At 40.2% G+C, this 19146-nt stretch overlaps 1 protein-coding gene across 2 annotated transcripts in view; it reads right to left on the bottom strand.

The window, feature by feature from the left end:
- Hycc1 (hyccin PI4KA lipid kinase complex subunit 1) overlaps positions 1 to 19146 on the bottom strand; it is a 70246-nt gene that overhangs the window by 33333 nt on the left and 17767 nt on the right. For both annotated transcript variants that reach the window (XM_052173048.1, XM_052173047.1), the window contains exons 2-3: positions 9538 to 9616; positions 430 to 531 (exon numbers count right to left, since the gene is read on the bottom strand). In XM_052173048.1, coding sequence (XP_052029008.1) covers positions 430 to 531; positions 9538 to 9588 — 153 coding nt within the window. In that variant the 5' untranslated portion in view covers positions 9589 to 9616. The remainder of the gene's footprint in view (positions 1 to 429; positions 532 to 9537; positions 9617 to 19146) is intronic.

Here is a 19146-nt window from a genome sequence, read left to right as displayed (position 1 = left end):
ACACGACTGTTAGAGGGAACAAACATGTAAACCATCAAGAGACTCAGTTCCACACCGTTACTCAGTCTTTTTCACTTTTCTCTCTCAGGATGAAGATAACTGCTTTTTGAGCCCCTAATGTCCACCACAGTAATGGCTTATAGTAGGAACATAAATATTTGCTGAAGAAGAAAAAAAGAGAGCATTTGCAGTGCCTTAGACATTTCAAGGCTATGGAGAGTCAGAGACACACAGAGAAGTAAAATGCTGAGAAAGATGGGGAAACAGTAAGGATTCTAGTTTTCATTCTGAACAATGATACACTGAAGTTAATTTTATTCTTGTTTTGCAAATATATACATTTTCTTACCTTATACATGTATGTTATATTTCATATTTAAATAAAAATAATCAACTCAACACTATTCATACAAACTGTAATGCACTTACCTCACTCTGTGGCTCTTGGATAACTTTATAGAGAGATGAAACTAAAGAACTCTTGTCTTTCAAATTTGTGGCATAATTTGGCAAAGATGTTTCTGGGAGTGTCTAAACAAATTAAAAAAATTATTTTTATGAAATTCAAAACTAGACAAATTCATAAAAAAGACAATAGTATATATTAGTCATGAACACAGACTAGAGCAGGGGAGAGGAACTAAGAAAGACTGCCTAAAAACAGTTTCCAGAATTTCATGCTGGTGTTTGTTGCAACTTTATAAAAATATCAAAAGAACAAGAACAAAAATAAAATAAAATCAACACTGCATCTTTACTTAAGACAGTGAATTTTATGTGATGTAAATTATAACTCAACAACAGCAAATTAAAAAAAAATTTATACTCTTTTACCAACAGGGTAAATCACCATCAGAACTCGCCACTGGAACCAGGGCAATGGCTCAGTACATGAAGCACTTGCTGCACAAACGTGAAGACCACAACTAGGATCCCCTGATCCCATTTCAAAGACGGGCAGGCACGGTGCTGACTGTAGTCCCAGTGCTCTGGAGGCAGCAAGAGGGCACTACCAGGGAAAGCTGGCTTGCTGGAGTAGCCAATGTGCTCTGTGTTCAACCAGAGACCCTGCCTCAATTATTGAGTTAAGTACAAAGTAATCAAAGAAGAATCTCAGTCTGAACTCTGGACCTACACATGCACACACACACACACACACACACGTGCAAGTGCATCCATACACATGCAAACACCCACACATGTAGCCCCCACACTTATAAACATGCAAATGAAAATCACTTCCTCTTTAACTGCTGGTTTAGATTAGAAAGAATATTGAACCACATGTAAAGACAGAGTTCTGTCTTTGAAGCATCAGGAGTGACAGATCTCCTTAGGTCCATGAGGAGCTGATAATGTGTCGACCATGTACACCACAGGCTACCTGATCCAAATACTCCTGAGTTTCATGCTACTGCTGGAGGTACACTGCAGGTGTGGCAGAATACCTAGACTCCTCAGAACTCCAGAACTTGGAACTGTACTACCACAAATTAATTCTGCTAACGCCAGTTAAAATACAGACCATTAACCACAGCCTGCTAGCATGACTTCTTCAGCCAGGAACCGTACAGACCAGAGAGAGGAATGGAGAGATACTTTCAGTAGTAACTCATAAAATTGTGGGTGAAAAGGTGACAGAAAAAACTCAAGAGGAAATGTGCTATAACAATAATAAAACGTATCCTTTAGAGCTCATCTCATGCGCAGTGTCTGTCTCCCTGCCATCGCTCACTCAGGTTCCCTCACTCCCACAGCAGGTAACATCTCGAGATACTCCTAACAGCCATGTTAAAAGACATGTACTAGGTCTCACATATCCCATAACCAAGTGTTTCATGATTTAACGTGGGCCATGGCCACAATGTGCAGCTTTATGTGTGCATAAGTATGCACAGGAAATGAAGCCGTGCCGCTTCTCACAGCAGGCTGTTGGGTTCATTCTTACTTTGCTTTCTCCCCAAGGCAGAGCTGTCCTTTCTCCTCTCCATCCCCATCACTCAACAGAAAGCCTCAGACTCAGGCCTCTGCTGGGAGAGCACTGAGGGACAAAAAGAACTGAACCTACCATTGTCTGCACTCAGGAAGATTCTTTTAAAACAGGCCATATTTTGCCTGAAGACATGTAAGTGACTAGGTTTCTCTAATTTACTAAGAGTTCTGTTTCCCAGCATGGTAAGTAAATCTGGGAACCTGCCACTGCTCTCCAGAACTATGGCAGCACCAGTCATAACACCAATAGCAGAGTCCACGCACTGAAGGCAGAGATTAGGACATTCTGCAATATTTCAAAAGCAAGGAACAAAGACCTCCAGGCAACATTCCATTTCTGTCATGTAATCAAGAGGAAGCTAACACTGGGAAAGTTTATATAAAAGCATCAGATTTCTAATCTCATTAAAACCAGCCTAGAGATCTGTGTAAAGCACACTATTTAGTCTACAGATCAGGTGAAGCGCACTATGTAGTCTACAGGAGCACGTAAGTATTTTCTGTGAGCCAGCCTCAGGCTTCAGTGCTCCTTATCCTTCTCCACTCTCCCTCTGACCCTGTCTTCCCATCCCTCCATCCATGTCTCCCAACACTAAAGGCCTTTATTGAAACCTACCATAAAAGCCTCCTCAAATGTATACATACACACACACACATACATATGTAAAATGAACTATCTTATCATGGAGAACAACGACACCCCTAGAGACCCATAGCTACCCAGTAAAAAGCTCAATACTGGGTGTGAGCTGCCCTCTTTTGAGCTGTTATTTAGTAGAGTCAAAAGACAACTCCCCTCCAAATTTCAGGGTTATTTTTTGTTTTCTTGGGTTTTTGTTGTTTGTTGGTGGTTTGTTTGGGGAGAGGAGTGATTTTTTTGTTTGGTTTCGGGTTTTGTTTTTGTTTTTTGTTTTGGGTTTTGTTTTTGTTTTTTGTTTTGTTTTGGTTCGGTTTGGTTTGGTTTGCCACTTCTCTTGACTACCCTCCAGAACTTAGGGTAAAACCCTAAGTTTTTACTGCTAGAAGATGACCATTTCAGATATCAATGAGAGGAGCGGCCATTGGTCCTGTGAAGGCTCGATTCCCCAGAATGGGGGAATGCAAGTCAGGAAATTGGGGGGGGGGGATAAGCAGGGGGAGGAGGGATGACATGGGGGAGTTGGTGGGGTAACGTGGAAAGGGGTTAACATTTGAAATGTAAATAAAGCAAATATCTAATAAAATTTTTTTAAATGATTAAAAAAAAAAAACCCACTTCTGCTAAAGAAACCACATATCTACATAAGACCCAGGAAAGCCAAGCTTGTACCATGTTAGATGCTTCTTTATGTCCTAGCTCTCATGGTGCTGCAAGGCTTTACACATCCTACTGGGGAAAGTCATCAGCGGTTTTACTTGTAAACACTGTACGCTGCAACAATAACCGTACGAGCCAGAGACTGGATGCCCGCAGTGAAACAGTATTTGTCAGACATGACAACTCAGTTGCATGAGAACTCACAGCATCTGAGACAGCGCAAGATGTACACAAGATCAAGCAGCCGAAGTCCTAGCAGGAAGGGGGGGCCCATGATGCCCACCCCCATCTGAGGAGCTATTAGCAACTGATGGCTGCAGAGGTGTGGGAAAGTCAATTTCTTCGGGGACGCTGGCCCTGAGAGGCCACCCATGCTCCAGTAGAGTCCCACGTCCATACACATACAGGCTGGGCTAAACGGACCCAGTGGGTCCCACGTCCATACACAGACAGGCTGGACTAAACGGACCCAGTGGGTCCCACGTCCATACACACACTGGCTGGGCTAAACGGACCCAGTGGGTCCCACGTCCATACACACACAGGCTGGGCTAAACGGACCCAGTGGGTCCCACGTCCATACACACACAGGCTGGGCTAAACGGACCCAGTGGGTCCCACGTCCATACACACACAGGCTGGACTAAACAGACCCAGTGGGTCCCACGTCCATACACACACAGGCTGGGCTAAACGGACCCAGTGGGTCCCACGTCCATACACACACAGGCTGGGCTAAACGGACCCAGTGGGTCCCACGTCCATACACACACAGGCTGGGCTAAACGGACCCAGTGGGTCCCACGTCCATACACAGACAGGCTGGGCTAAACGGACCCAGTGGGTCCCACGTCCATACACACACAGGCTGGGCTAAACGGACCCAGTGGGTCCCACGTCCATACACACACAGGCTGGACTAAACAGACCCAGTGGGTCCCACGTCCATACACATACAGGCTGGGCTAAACGGACCTTGTGGGTATTTTTTTTAAAAAACTTGAAGATTAAAAAAAAAACAAAACATGAAATTAGGAGAAAAAGTAAGAAGGAAGGATAGGAAAGGAACTACAGGGGAGAGAAGTGGAAAAGGATTTGATCAAAACACACATGCACATATAAATATTATTAAATAAAATATGTTTAAATAGCCAGAGATAAAAGAACATATCTTTTCTAAGAATCTCAAACTCAGTGAAGCATCGGATCCTGGGGCTTCTGTTGCTAAATGAGAAAAGAATGCCTTTAAACCAGTGAGGTAAACCAGCCGCCATACACAGTTCAAAATGCCTTCACTATCTATCTCATGGTTGGATGTGAGGAAAGTCACCTGTCTACAGAAGGGAAGGATATAACTAGTGGGAGACAGAGACGGCTCAACATAAGAACACTGACTGTCGGTCTTCCAGAGGACCTGGGGTGGTTCCTACTCTCAGTACCTACTTAGTGACTCACAGCTGTCTGTAACTCCAGTCCCAGGGATCCCACCTCCCCTTCTGGATTTTGCATGTACGAGACATGAACATAGTACACAGACATTCGTGCAGGCAAAACACCCATATGCACAAGATAAATACTTAAAAATTACAGCAAAAACAAATGGTGCTTTGAAGAACTGATCTTAAGGACCAGATGAACTCAAGAACTGTCAGCCTTCTCAATTACCAGGTTTCTCATGCTGTTGAATGTAGAACGGAGACGAACATTTTTTTAAAAAAGTTGAAATTATTCTTTGCACAGATGCTTCATACTAACGTAGCATGTGGCATATGGCTTTAAAAAACAAGGAGGTGACATGGATTGGGTGGGAGAGAATGAATGAAGAAGACAGGCAGATGGCGAAGAGTCAGTAAACTCAGCAATCCCATTCATCAGCTTCATACATGAACATGGATTTTGGAGCCACATATTGAATATCAGAAAATTGAAAAACTAGATTCTGTTCTACAATATATACATAGCATTAAGAAAAATACAAAACATTCTGAAACGTTTTTATGAATAAGTCATTGAAAATATTAATTATTCATGAAACTCTAGTTTAGTCACTTTGTCAGTCTACTTAGAGAATAATACCAAGAGGATAGCTAGTACAGAGACTGAATGCTTTTCTACAAGCACAAGATTTTTTTTCATATTTTCCATTTTTTTATTACTTTTTATTTAGTGTGTGCGTGTGTGTAGTCACAGGACAGAGGGAGGAATCAGTTGCCTCTGCGGTTCTGGGATCTAACTCAGGTCATCAGATTTGGTGGCAAGTACCTTTACCCGCATCCAAACTATCCAGTCCACTAGAAAAACACTCACAGGAGCTTATATTGTATTAAAGTTTTCATATAAAACTTCCCAGGAAGCTAACTACAGTGTCTCTGTGTGTTGGAGGCTGCTGAGTCCGATTACGAAAGGAGGTGTTCAAAGTGTGCCTGTGACCTTTGTGATGCTACTGATTGAGCTGTAGTGATTTACTCAAAAAAACTACCTCTAGAACTGGGATCCAATCCACCTGTTGCTGACTCTCAGGCCACTCAGGCAATTACAATAATGTTGCCATAGTTGTCCTACTCAAACAAACAACAAAAAACCCCAAAGGCCAAAAATGGAATTCTCTTTAAAAACAAAACACAAAAAAGGAGAGTGGGACCTGGATAGATAGAGAGCCCAGCAATTAAGAGTACTTGCTATTCTTCTAGAGGCCTAGAGTTTGGTCCCCAGAAGCCACATGTGAGCCCCAGGACCCATCAGTGGCACAGCCACCTCCAAGGTAGAAGAAGATTTTTTTCACATGTATACACGTACACTTAAATTAAAAATCCAAACAAAATTCCTTTCTTAAAATATTTAACTAAAACACATAGTCTCACGTCACAATAATTTGAAAATGTAGTCTTGGGGGCTGGAGAGATGGCTCAGTGGTTAAAAGCACCAACTGCTCTCCCAGAGGTCCTGAGTTCTATTTTCAGCAATCACATGGTGGCTCACAACCATCTGTAATGGGATCTGGTGTCATTTTCTGGTGTGTCTGAAGACAGCTACAGTGTACTTACATATATAAAATAAATATATTTTAAAAAATAAAATGTAGCCTCATTCCAAGAGTACTTAGACTGTTTGTTCCCACGCACTCTTCTGCCTCGTGTTACTTGGTTTACTGCTATACTCTTGCTTTCTTTATCAAGCCAACAGCTGAGTAGAGCACACATTAACAGGCTGAAGCATGCTCACCAAATTAAGCAAGGATAGGAGGAAACTCCTTGAATTGGTAACCATATAAATTTGAAGGCATTTAAACATCACAGCACCACAAACAAACTCATTAGAATTTTGGTAAATTTAATTTGAGCAGGGAAAAAGGAATTACACCATTACTTTTTGTTTCATGTGGCCTATGATTCTGTCAATCCCTCTCCCAATGGAAAAGGTGCCTTATCTTTATATTAATTTTTTTAAACTTTACAAAATGATGATATGCCATAGCAATGCATCTTAGTGACAAAGCATTACTTACATGAAGCTTTTACGTTTTCACACTCTTAGTTTCTTGTAGTAGAAGACAGTATTTAGAAAGCAAGACTTGGTGCTTGCTATATTGCTGTGCTAGACGGTGCAACTGCCTACAGGCTCTCTAGGCACGGCACCAAGACATGTACATATGCATACATGTATCTGACATGTCTTTAGAATCCACACTTCACACCCAGTCTTCCAACTCTGGTCTAACTCCACTCCTTGATTTCTTATCAACTATCTCCATTCCAGATTTTCAGTGTCTTTTTCAGACAGGGCAAAATCAAATTTCCATACCCTTAATATATGTACTTATGTATTCAATACTCTGCCAATGCAGCCTCTCCAGCCAGCTCTTGTACAAGTCACCTTTGCATCTTCTTGCTAACCACATAGTCATTTGTTCCCTCAGACACCAGGACACACTACTGCCAATACTGCCACCTGCCCTCTCTGTTCTCCCTAGTGCACTCCCTGGGTATCTGAACACTATGGGAGGAATGGGAACGAATTAGCAGATAGGCATATCTTAGGGTTTCTATCTCTGTGATAAACACCATGACCCAAAGCAAGTTGGGGAGGAACGGTTTATTTGGCTTACATTTCCCAATGGAGGCAGGAGCTGATACCGAGGCTTCTTTTCTTACTTGCTGTTCCACATGGCTTGCTTGGCCTGCTTTCTTATAGAACCCAGGACATTCAGCCCAGAGATAGCACCACTCACAATGGGCTGTGCTCTCCCCCATCAATAACTAATTAAAATTCTCTATAGACTGAACCATAGTTTAATTTTTTGTTTTTGTTTTTGAGACAGGGTTTCTTCATGTAGCCCCTGGGTATCCTGGAACCTACTCTGTAGACCAGGCTGGCCTTGAACTCACAGAGATCTGCCTGCCTCTGCCTTCTGAGTGCTGGGATTAAAGGCATGTGTTACCAGGCCAGGCTCCACAGCCTGATCTTATGGAGACATTTTCTCAGTCAAGGTTTCCTCCTATCGGATGACTACAGTTTGTGTCAAAGTGACATAAATAGAACTCACACAGGCACTATGGCTTTAAACATTTGTCATAATCATTGCCACCTTCCCATGGCCAATATTTAACATTCTCCTCTGCACACTCCCCTCTTAAGGAATCAGTAACTGGCTGCTGGCTTTTCCACATTTGACATAAGAATGGTCTACAAATAATGGTACTCAACAGTTAAACCGGAAAAGTTCCATCAACTGGCCCTCACACCAAAATCATGACAATGTACAGCAAAACATATAAATACCTTTGGAGAAGAGAAGTTTAAAAACTCCCTGAATTACCATTACAAAGCTGACAAAAAGGATGCACATATAAAATTTAATCCAAATATTAAAATATAAAATTTGCGAAAAGTGTCAAGCAGTGTACTTTTCTACATTCCACACTGCTTCCCGGTGAACTGAGAAATCCAGAGACGCACACTCAATTGGTGGAGACAGACACTAGGAAAGTAACCAAGCCTATCTGGTGTTCGTGAGAATTAGACAAAAGAAGCAAACAAAGCCAAGAGTTGACAGGACACGTAGCTTCTCTAATAGTCACTTGGCAACTGCAGTACAGGAACAACTCCTCTGAGTGACTACTAGTGTACTCTGAGAATCCCTGTCTAAAATCACAGATCATCCAGCATTTGTCATCTGAACATGTATCAGTAAGAATGACACAAGCCCCTCTTGCCCAGAGAGTTTAAATCATGGCCACAGATCATCCAGCATTTGTCATCTGAACATGTATCAGTAAGAATGACACAAGCCCCTCTTGCCCAGAGAGTTTAAATCATGGCCGAGGAGGAGAAGCCTTGGTTTCCATCACAGATGAAGGCTTCAGACCAAGACAGCAGGATCCTGAGTCCACTTTCAAGTCTACACTAGATGTAAAACTCATTACATTACACACAGTTCTGCTTTGATATGAAACTATCAAAATACAGTTTTATTTAAATTTCACCTAAAATGTCTTTCTCCAAATGCTACCCAAATTTTATCTTTTCCTTTCTTTGGTGATGTAACTGTTGTTAGGCAATCATCTCCTTCCCTGCAGCAAGCCAGGAAACCTGGTGCTATTGGACTATAAATCTGTCCCTGATGTATGGGCTCATTAGTCCAGATAACATCAACATGACATTTGCTGCCCAAACACATCTGTGATTTAGGATTATGAAGTGTCCCATGAGGACAGAAGAAAAGAGCTAGCTGGTTTAAGGAATACAGTTTAGCTACCATAGAGAAGAGTTCACGAGACCACAGAACCTACATTTATTTTCTTCACAAATGAGTCAAGGATTAACTCTACTATCACAGCTCCTAGGTTAGCCGTCTAGAAAAAGACCTCTTGGTGAAGACTGAGGAAATACCTTGCAGCCTTCTACTATCTGTCAGTCAAGCCCAGTTCTACTACTTCCCTTCATTTCTGACAAGGGGTCACTGATGGCCACTGGGGGGTGACATCAACATTCATGGCCATGGTGATGTCACACGGAAGGAAGAGAATAAGCAGATGAATAAGCTCTTTGAGTCACTCGAGGGAAAGGAATTAATCTTCCACAAAAGATTACTGTGCATAAACAGCTCCCTACTACGATACAGTACAATGTTCTTTTTCCACAGATGATTTAGCATGTTAGTCATATAAAATATAAAAACACCATTAGAATTTAAATTCAGACAATATTTATTTAGGATAAAATTTCTGTATTAGCAAAGTTGTTATTACCTTAAATTCTGACAGCCATTCTTCTACAACCCCTATCTCTGAGGTAAACATCTTTTCACATTTGTTCCAAACCTGCAACCTGAAAATGAACACAGAAAAGTATGAAATATTTGAATTAATTTTATTTCAGCCTTAATACTTTGTACAGAATTGCTCCTACATCTAGTTACTCCTTACTTGAGAAATTAGTTGCAAACATAAATGACTACATTCATTTAAAAACCAATGCCCATAGGCAAACCTCAATGTAAGAATTTAACAAAAGTGTAAATATCATAAAATAATAAAACTGCCTCTACAATTTGTATTCAGCTTTCAGAAATGCCAGTTGTAAAACATTCAAATAGTCTTTACTTTTGATTGTATAATTTTAAACAAGATCATCTTAAAATTGTGAAAGACTTGAAAAGATTTGTTGTTAACTACACATACTATTGCAAGGGACTGTTTCTCGGATTAAATTTTATACTGCAACTAAAAGTGCTTATTATGGTGCCTGACAATTGTGTTCCTACTCAGTAATAAAGAACACCACAAACTCACATAACCTGGGTCTCACTGTCTTTCAAAGTCTATAGACAAACCTAAATGAAAAATACATGTTCTTGCCAACAAATATATTCATCCATGGTGAATATATCCATCCATATATAGCTTATTTTTTTAATAAAAAAGAAGCCCATTATCAAGTCAAGACTATCAGAAAAACCCACATTTGTACTGTGCCTTTTATTTTATAGAATTATCTAGATAAATGAAGTTTGGAATTATATTCAAATATTACCCAAAGCACTGCTAGATCAGGTATTGCCTTTAAAAGTCAAGGGGGGGGGGAATCACATCTTCAGCTGTCAATAGTGGGGGGATTGATTTCTATGAATTATAACTGGTTATCTTGTTTTGACTTTAGTTGACAGCAAAGTTTCTGCTCTGTCTACCAAAAAGGCAAGTTTCCATTAACTTTATTCATTGCTTTAGTCTACATCCTTACACACTGTTGCTGGGTTGTTTTGTTTTTGTTTTGCCTTAGGTAAGTGGGTGGGTGGTTGTCTGGTTGGTTGGTTGGCTGGCTGGTTGGCTAGTTTGTTTGGCTGGCTGGTTGTTTGGCTGGCTGGTTGTTTGGCTGGCTGGTTGGTTGGTTGGTTGGTTGGTTGGTTGGTTGGTTGGTTGGTTGGTTGGTTAGTTGGCTGACTGGCTGGTTGGTTGGTTGGTTGGTTAGTTAGTTATTTAGCTGTTTGGCTGGCTGGCTGGTTGGTTGGCTAGTTGGCTGGTTGGTTTGGCTGGCTGGTTGGTTGGTTGGCTGGCTGGTTGGTTGGTTGGCTGGTTGTTAGGTTGGCTGTTTGGCTGGCTGTTTGGCTGTTTGGTTTGGCTGGCTGTTTGGTTGGCTGGCTTGTTGGTTGGTTGGTTTATTGGTTGGTTGGTTGGTTGGTTGGTGGTTTGGTTAGATGGTTGATTGGTTGGTTGGTTGGTGAGTTAGCCAGCTGACTGGTTATTTCTTAGAAATGGTTATACTCTATAAGACTGGCTGCCCTCAGATGTACAACCTTCCTGTTACAGCAGTGCTATAATTATAGGCTTTAAGCCATATATGCTCAGCGATTTTACATTCTTACTCATTTTCTTCCCACTTTTACCTACTGACATTATATATCCTTTTGTATGTATTTGCAAAACAAAGCAAATATAGATACATATGTTTTCTTTTTATATTCTACTGCTTAATAAATAATAGAAAGTTATCAGAAATAGGCCTTACTATATCATTGCAAATAATAGGGATGGTAAGATTTTCATGAAAATTCAAAACAAGTGCAGTTAAAAATAAGACCAATTTTTATACTATTAAGAAGAAATCAATAGGATGTGCAAAAGGTACATAATAGTCAAGGCCTTGAAAACAACAGAGGTGGAAGACCTGGACTTCAGAATAGCAGAGTTTATTGTAGAACCTAACAAACTCTAAATTAGCATAGTATTATCAGAGGACAGAAAAATAAGCTAACAGACCAGGACAAAGTGGTCAGACGCAGACCTACAAATACATGGCCATTTGTGGACATCACAGATTACATTAGAACCACAGAATACTTGGCCTCAATTCTGTGAGGGAAGGACAATCTTTAAAATAAATGTGGCTAGGCCAACTGGACAGCCGAGTAGGCAGAAGAAAAAAGAAAGGAAGGAAAGGAGGGAGGGAGGGAGAGAGAGAGAGGGAGAGAGGGAGGGAAGGAGGAGAGGAAGGGAGGGAGGGAGGGAAGGAAGGAAGAAAGCAAGCCAGTCACAGCTAGCCATGATTCCCTAGGTCACATTACATGCAGAACCCATTTCTACTTGGACTATAGATCTGACCAAAACAAACAAACAAACAGTAAGAAAGGACCTTTATAACAATGGGATAGGGATAGATTTCTTAAGTCAAAGGCACAAAAGGACTAATCATAGGTGAGAGAACAATACATTGTATGTCATTAAATGTAACAATTGTTTATTCTAATTGAGCAGTGGTGGTGTATGCTTTTAATCCCAGCACTTGGGAGGCAGAGGCAGGTAGATCTCAAAGTTTGATGTCAGCCTGGTCTACAGAGTGAGTTCAGAATAGCCAGGGCTATACAGGGAAACCCTGTCTCAAATAAACAAACAAACCAAAGAATTGTTTATGCATCAAAAGATACCACTAAAAGGCTCAGGCAATGTTATAGAGTAGAAGAAATTATTTTCAGCTCAGCTCATAATGTACATACCAAAAGTCTCATATCCAGAATACATAAAGACCAACTTAAGAAAAAGGCAGAAGGGAGGCGGTGGTGCACGCCTTTAATCCCAGCACTTGAGAGGCAGATGCAGGCGGATTTCTGAGCTTGAGGCCAGCCTGGTCTACAAAGTGAGTTCCAGGCAGATTTCTGAGTTTGAGGCCAGCCTGGTCTACAAAGTGAGTTACAGGACAGCCAGGGCTATACAGAGAAACCCTGTCTTGGGGAGTGGGGGTGGGGGTGGGGGTGGGAACAAAAACAAAAAAACAACAAAAAAGAAAAAGACAGAAAACCCAATAGGAAAACAAGACCGCCACTTAACCAGGCAGAAACTTAACAAATGAGAAAGGAGTATTCAACTTCGCTAGTCATCAAAGAAGTCAGATACAATGTACAATCAAGCATTATACATTCATTCTCACCCCCTTCCCTTCTCTCTCTCCCCCCCCTTACACACACACACACACACACACACACACACCACATATAGCTAGAATGAAAGACTAATATACCAGTGTGGCAGTTTGAATAAGATGTCCCCCGTAAATCTCTGGCATTTGAATACTTGATCTCCAGTCCATGGCTGTTTGGGGGAAGACTAAGAGGCACGGCTTTGTTGAAGGAAGACTCCTGCTATTTTAAGTTAACTTTCTGTTCTTGCTTGTGGATTGAGATGTGAGCTCTGAGCTACTGCTCCAGCACCATGACTGCTGCTGCCATGTTTCCCACCATGATGATGCTAAGAGTCCTATATGTCTGGAACCATAAGCCCAAAATGACCCTTCCTTCTATAAGCTTTTTCCCCTTGCTATTTACTTCTGAGACAGTGTCTTGCTATGTAGCTTAGACTGGATTTAAACTCATTATGTAACACAGACTGGCATCAAACTCTTAGCCATTCTCTTGGCTTAGTTTCCCAAGTGCTGAGGTTACAGTGTGCATGACAACACTCAGAACCCATAATAGTTTTATATTACAAAGTCAACCCAGGACCTGGAGGATACTATGTGAAGAAATAAGCCAACCTGGAGATAAGAAAGAGTAGCATGGTAATGACCAACAGATGCTGGACAAGGAGAGGACATGCCAGCTTCCTACTCAGCATACATGAAACTGTCAGGAGAGCAGGTCTGAAAGGGTCTCTCCACACATACAAAAGCAAGTATGTGAAGTGATGCAAGTCTTAATCTGTTTAGTCATGTTACAATGTGGCCATGTCAAACATTATGTTGGTCAACCCTTTAATACCAGCACATAGGAGGCTCAGATAGGAAACTTCAAGGAGAGCCTGGATTGCATAGCAAATTTAAAGTAAGTCTGGTCTACATAGCAAGACTTTTTCTCAAAAATAGGAAAAAAAACAAACAAACAAAAACCAGAAACATGGTATACATAATAACTATACACATCTGTTTTTACACAGGGTCTGGCCCAGACTGGCCTCAAACTAATAATCCAGCTGCCTTTACCTCCTGAGTACAACATATACAAATTGTATTTGTCAATTACAGCTTAGTAAAGCTTTGAAGAAACCAAATCTATACATGGTTTAAAATAAAAATCCTTTCAAGGTGATTATTCTTAACTTTTTGAGAAATTTTGAAATGATAATTTCAACATTTCTTCTTTTACTTTCCTTCCTCCAGACCCTTCCCTATATCTCTTCCCTTCTTCAAATTCATGGACTCTTCTTTCATTAGTTACTGAATGCATAAATGGATGGATGGATGGAATGTATGGAGAGAGAGAGAGAGAGATTCTTAAATATAACTTGCTTAGTCTGTATAATGTTATTTATTTATATGTATGTTTTCAGAGTTCACCTTTCCACACTGGACAGTCAATTGCTGTGCTCTTCCCTAAGAAAGATCATCTCTTCATCTCTGCAGTTCCCAGCCTTCCTCAGTTGCCTACAGCCCTTTGTAAGGTTGAGTAAGGTCTCATGCCCTTTTCCCTGCCCACTCTGGCATGTCCAACAATGCCATTCTTGTTCAGATCATGTTTGGGCAGTCATGTTGGTAAGCCATGTAGCTTCTGACATTAGGAGACACCATCTCACAACAAAGTTCCTAATCCTCTTCTTAAAATCTTTCCACCCCTTCTGCAAGTTCTGTAAGCCTTGGGTAGGGAGTGTTTTGTAGATGTATCCTTTGGGACTACGCTCTACGATCTTGCATATTGATGGGTTGTGGTTTTCTGTAGCGATCTCCACATATGGAAAAGAGGTGAGGAATACACTTACCTGTGAGTATAAAGACAAATGTTTATAGATTGTTGCTGGTGATTAGGCTGGTTTAAGAAAGTAGTGGTTGTGGATTTCCCTCTAACAACTGTGGATTCACTACCACTCAGTAGTTAACTAGGCTTCCAGTACCAGGCATGGTTTCTCTCTTGTTGAACAGGTCTTAAGAACAAGTAGAGGACTGTTGGTTACTGCCAAGGTATGTGTGCCAGCACTGCACCCTTAGGGTCATCTTGCCATGCTGGTTGTTGAAGTAGTTTGTGGGCATTACAGCTGGGTAGGACTGTTTCTTCCATTATTTAGAAGCTTACATGGTGCCTACTGGTTCCATGAAAGCTAGTCCTCAGAAAGAAGGGATCCAGGTCAGCTGAAGTTCAGGGGTTTCTGGGCCCTGTTTCTGAAGTACATAGTGCCTTCAGCAATAGAACTTACTTACCTTCCATCTCTGGGAAACAATCAAGGACAATAACAATAAGCTATATATATTAAGGGTGTCTAGGACAGCTCTGGCCAACAATTCACAAGAGTGTTTCTCATGCCTGGTATTTGTTAGGTGGTCTTTGACTCTTGGAGGGAGCACCATTAACCCGTATAAGAAAAGTTCATTAAAATTATAGATGATATTAATACACACAATTACATTATAGATTTTTTCCAGATGACTAGTTAACAGTATGTTTCCAGGCAGCTTTTCCAGACATCCTTATTGTTATTTCACTCTCCTTTTATATTACTTCCCCTCTGTAAAGAGCCTCCTTTTGGATTATTTTTAGCCTCCTCCCACCTTCCCTCCTGCCCTCTTCCTGAAGAGCCCCCTTTCCCATTTTCCTGATCAGATGACTTGAGTCCCTGCCATTCCCTCTCTATTGTTCCCCAGCCTTTCTATTCTGCAAAGGGTTCTGCTTTACTTTCCTGGTTTCTGTAGTCTACAGGTTAAGCACTTGCATCTGAAGATTTGGAGCTGGGAATCTCCAGTGAGAGAGCTCACCTTTCATGTATCTTTCTGGGTTACCTTGTTCAATATCATCTTTTTTAGCACTATCCGTTTATCTGCAACGTTCATTTTTCTTTACACCTGAATAGTATTCCATAGAGTGTATGTACCACATTTTCATTATCTATTTTCAATTGAAAAAAATTTAGATCGTTTCTAATTCTTAGCTATTGTAAATAAAGCATGGGTGAAAATGGCTGAGCAAATATCTATAGAATTGGGTGTCTAGTCCTTTGGATATATCCCAAGAATGATATAGCTGGATCTGAGGTAGATCCACTCCCCGATTCCTGAGGAACCACCACACTAGTAGCTGTACACACTTGTACTCCCACCAGCAATAAGGTAGTTTTCCCCTTCCCCCACATCATTACCAGTATGAACTGTCATTTGTGTTATTGATTTTGGCTAGTAATTTGGTCTTTCAATCTCAAAGTAGTTTTAATGCCATTTCCTTAATAATTAAGAATGTTAAATATCTTTGTTCCTCAACCATTTGTGTTTCTTCTATTGAGAACTTTCTGCTTAGTTCTGTAGCCCATTTTTAAAATTGGACTATTTTTCTCAATGTCCAGGTTCTTTTTTATTTTTAATTCTCTCTCTCTCTCTCTCTCTCTCTCTCTCTCTCCATATATATATATATATATATATATATTGAGTGTTATCTCAAACTTCTATTGCAGTGTTATCTCAAACTTCCTAATGCTATGACCCTTCAATACAGTTCTTTATGTTGTGGTGACCCCAACCATTAAATTATTTTTATTGCTATGATCATAACTGTAATTTTGCTAGTTACAGATCATAATGTAAACATCTGATACGCAGGTATCAGGTACCTTAGGTGACTCCTGTGGAAAGGTCGTTCAACTCCCCCAAAGGCGTTGCAACCCACAGGTTGAGAACCACTGCTCTACTGGATGTACAAATATTGTCTATAATTCTGCAGCCTGCTGCTTTGCCCAAATGATGATACCATTTGCCAGACTGAGTATCTTCAGCTTTATTAAATGCTATTCTTTGTGCCTATATCATTGGTGTGCTCTTCAGAAACTGTTTTCCGTACTGATGAGTCTAAGACTAGTCTCTGCTTTTCTTTCTATAAGATCCAGGGTACCAGGTCTTATGTTGGGATCCTTAACTCATTTGGAGTTGAGGTTTCTGAAAGGTGAAATATATGGAATATCTGCATTCTTCTACATGCAGTCATCCAAATGTACCAGTACCATTCAAAAAAGATTCTGGTTTTTCTCCATTTATTTATTTATTTATTTATTTATTGCTTCCTTGTCAACAATCACATGTCCATAGGCCTTATGACTGGGTCTGCAATTTGAATGAATTCATCAACATGTCTGTTTTAATGCTAATAACATACTGACTTTACTACTACAGTTCTGTAATACAATTTGAGATGAAGAATGGTGATTCCTCCAACAGCTCTTCTATCATTCAGGAAGGTTTTAACTAGCCTGGCTACCTAGATGACATTCTTCTTTCCATCTCTGTGAAGAACTGTGTTGGAATTTGGATGGCCTGTATTAAAATTACAGACTGTTTTTGACAGGATGCCCATTTTCACTATATTAATCCTGCCAATCCATGAATCATGAGCAGTCTTTCCAACTCCTAATGTCTTCAATTTCTTTCTTTAATGTCTTAAAAGTTTTTATTCTACAAGTCTTTCACTTGGTTAGTTAGGTACCCTGAGATATTTTTTTTCAGGCTACTGTAAAAAGTATCTGACTTCTTTCTCAGTCTGTTCTGTTTGTCATTTGCATATGAGAAAGGTAGTGACTTTTGTGTATTAATTTTGTATCCTGCTCCTTTGCCTGGAATGTTTATCAGCTGTAGAATTTTCCTGGTAGATTTCTTTTTTAAGGGTATTTTATATATAAAACTGTATCTGCAAATAGAGATACTTTGACTTCTTCCTTGCCTATTTGCATCAAAGTGATCTTTTAAAATTTTTTATCATAATGGTGGTGCATACCTTTAATCCCAGCACTAGGGAGTCAGGCAGATCTCTGAGTCTGAGAACAGCCTGGTCTACAGAGCAAGTTCCAGGAGAGCTAGGGCTGCACAGAGAAACTCCGTCTCAATAAAAAATATTCATAAGAAGAAAGGTATATTAATACTAAAAATGAGACCTGAATAATTAATATATTTTATAGGAAAGATTCTAATGTAATTCTATAAAGAAGAGGATAGATAAAGAAACAGAAAAAGGAAAGTCACCATATTGGCTGGCTGACTGAAGCTTTTTCTTTGTCCTTATCCCACATTCATAACATTATCTCATTGTTTTAAACAATGTTTTCTATCAGGCCCAGGCTCCAAGATGAGCCACAGTAACAATTAAAAGCATTGCTAAAGACTAGGTAGGGGAAAATGGAAAATGACCATAGAATAAAACAATGACTTTCTGTCTACTAGCAGCAGCAAGAGACTTTCCACAGTCACTACTCCACCCACCCCTGCATGCCTACTGAATATGAAACCTATTAACACCACAGCAAAGCCTTGATTATGTAACTGTTGGCTTCCCACAAAACTGGTTATATCAAGAAGTATTCAAAAATGTACTTTTACATTTTTTTAGATGCTTCATTCTTTTCAAAGGTGAAAGGAACAAAATTAAAATACAAATTCCGTGCTGGGTAACTAACTTCCTATTTTCCTCAAATATGTTCTGGGGCATAGTAGTTAAAATTATATTGGACAGTTCAGTAAGACTCTAAGTAGCATTTAACAAGTCTATGAAATTAACTGCTCTATTTCTAACATAATAAAACCTTCCCAAATATATCATTCCATTGTATTCCATTCCTACACTATTACAAAGTTCATCATTTAAAAGTGTTGTCTCCAAAGACATACTGCACTATAATTGTTTTTATTAATCCCAAAGATGCAAGGAGAAAGACCACTAACCAAATCATCATGGCCAAATTAATTAAAGCAAGCTTTTAAAAAAATGTGTGTACACAGGCTGCCTCCCTCTCCTTTCAAGAGGTCAGCATTGAACATGTAAGGTGCTCACACAAGGGCTAGGGAAGGTCTAAATGGGGAATTTGGAAGGTGGGGTTAGAGGAGCAGCATAACCAAGTACTCATAACAAAGTAGTCATAACAACCTTTTGAAACAAAAACAGAGTTGCAAGATGGTCATAACAACCTTTTGAAACTAAGCCATGAGCCAGGCAGTGGTGGCGCACACCTTTAATCCCAGCACCTGAGAGGCAGAGGCAGGCGGATTTCTGAGTTCGAGGCCAGCCTGGTCTACAGAGTGCGTTCTAGGACAGCCAGGGCTACACAGAGAAACCCTGTCTCGAAAAAACAAAAAAACAAACAAAAACAAAAAACAAAAAAAACAACAACAACAAGAAAGAAACTAAGCCATGGTTGCCATTTCCCAGAGCAGGCACTACAGAACCATTTGTATCTAAGGTACAGGTGGGTCACAGCCCAGTCCTTGAGAAGCAGAGATTTAATCATAAACAGAAATGAATCTACTTTCTTTTTACTATAAGATGCCTTTCAATCCTAGGATGGAAGCAGACTGGTTCATCAGTATTATCATCAGCCAACTGAAGAATACGGAAAAACTTGAACTATAACGCT

The sequence above is a fragment of the Apodemus sylvaticus genome, chromosome 2, assembly GCF_947179515.1.
Source record: "Apodemus sylvaticus chromosome 2, mApoSyl1.1, whole genome shotgun sequence".
NCBI lineage: Eukaryota > Metazoa > Chordata > Mammalia > Rodentia > Muridae > Apodemus > Apodemus sylvaticus.
The sequence above is the reverse complement of the archived record's forward strand: the minus strand, read 5'-3'. Positions and strand labels throughout refer to the sequence as shown.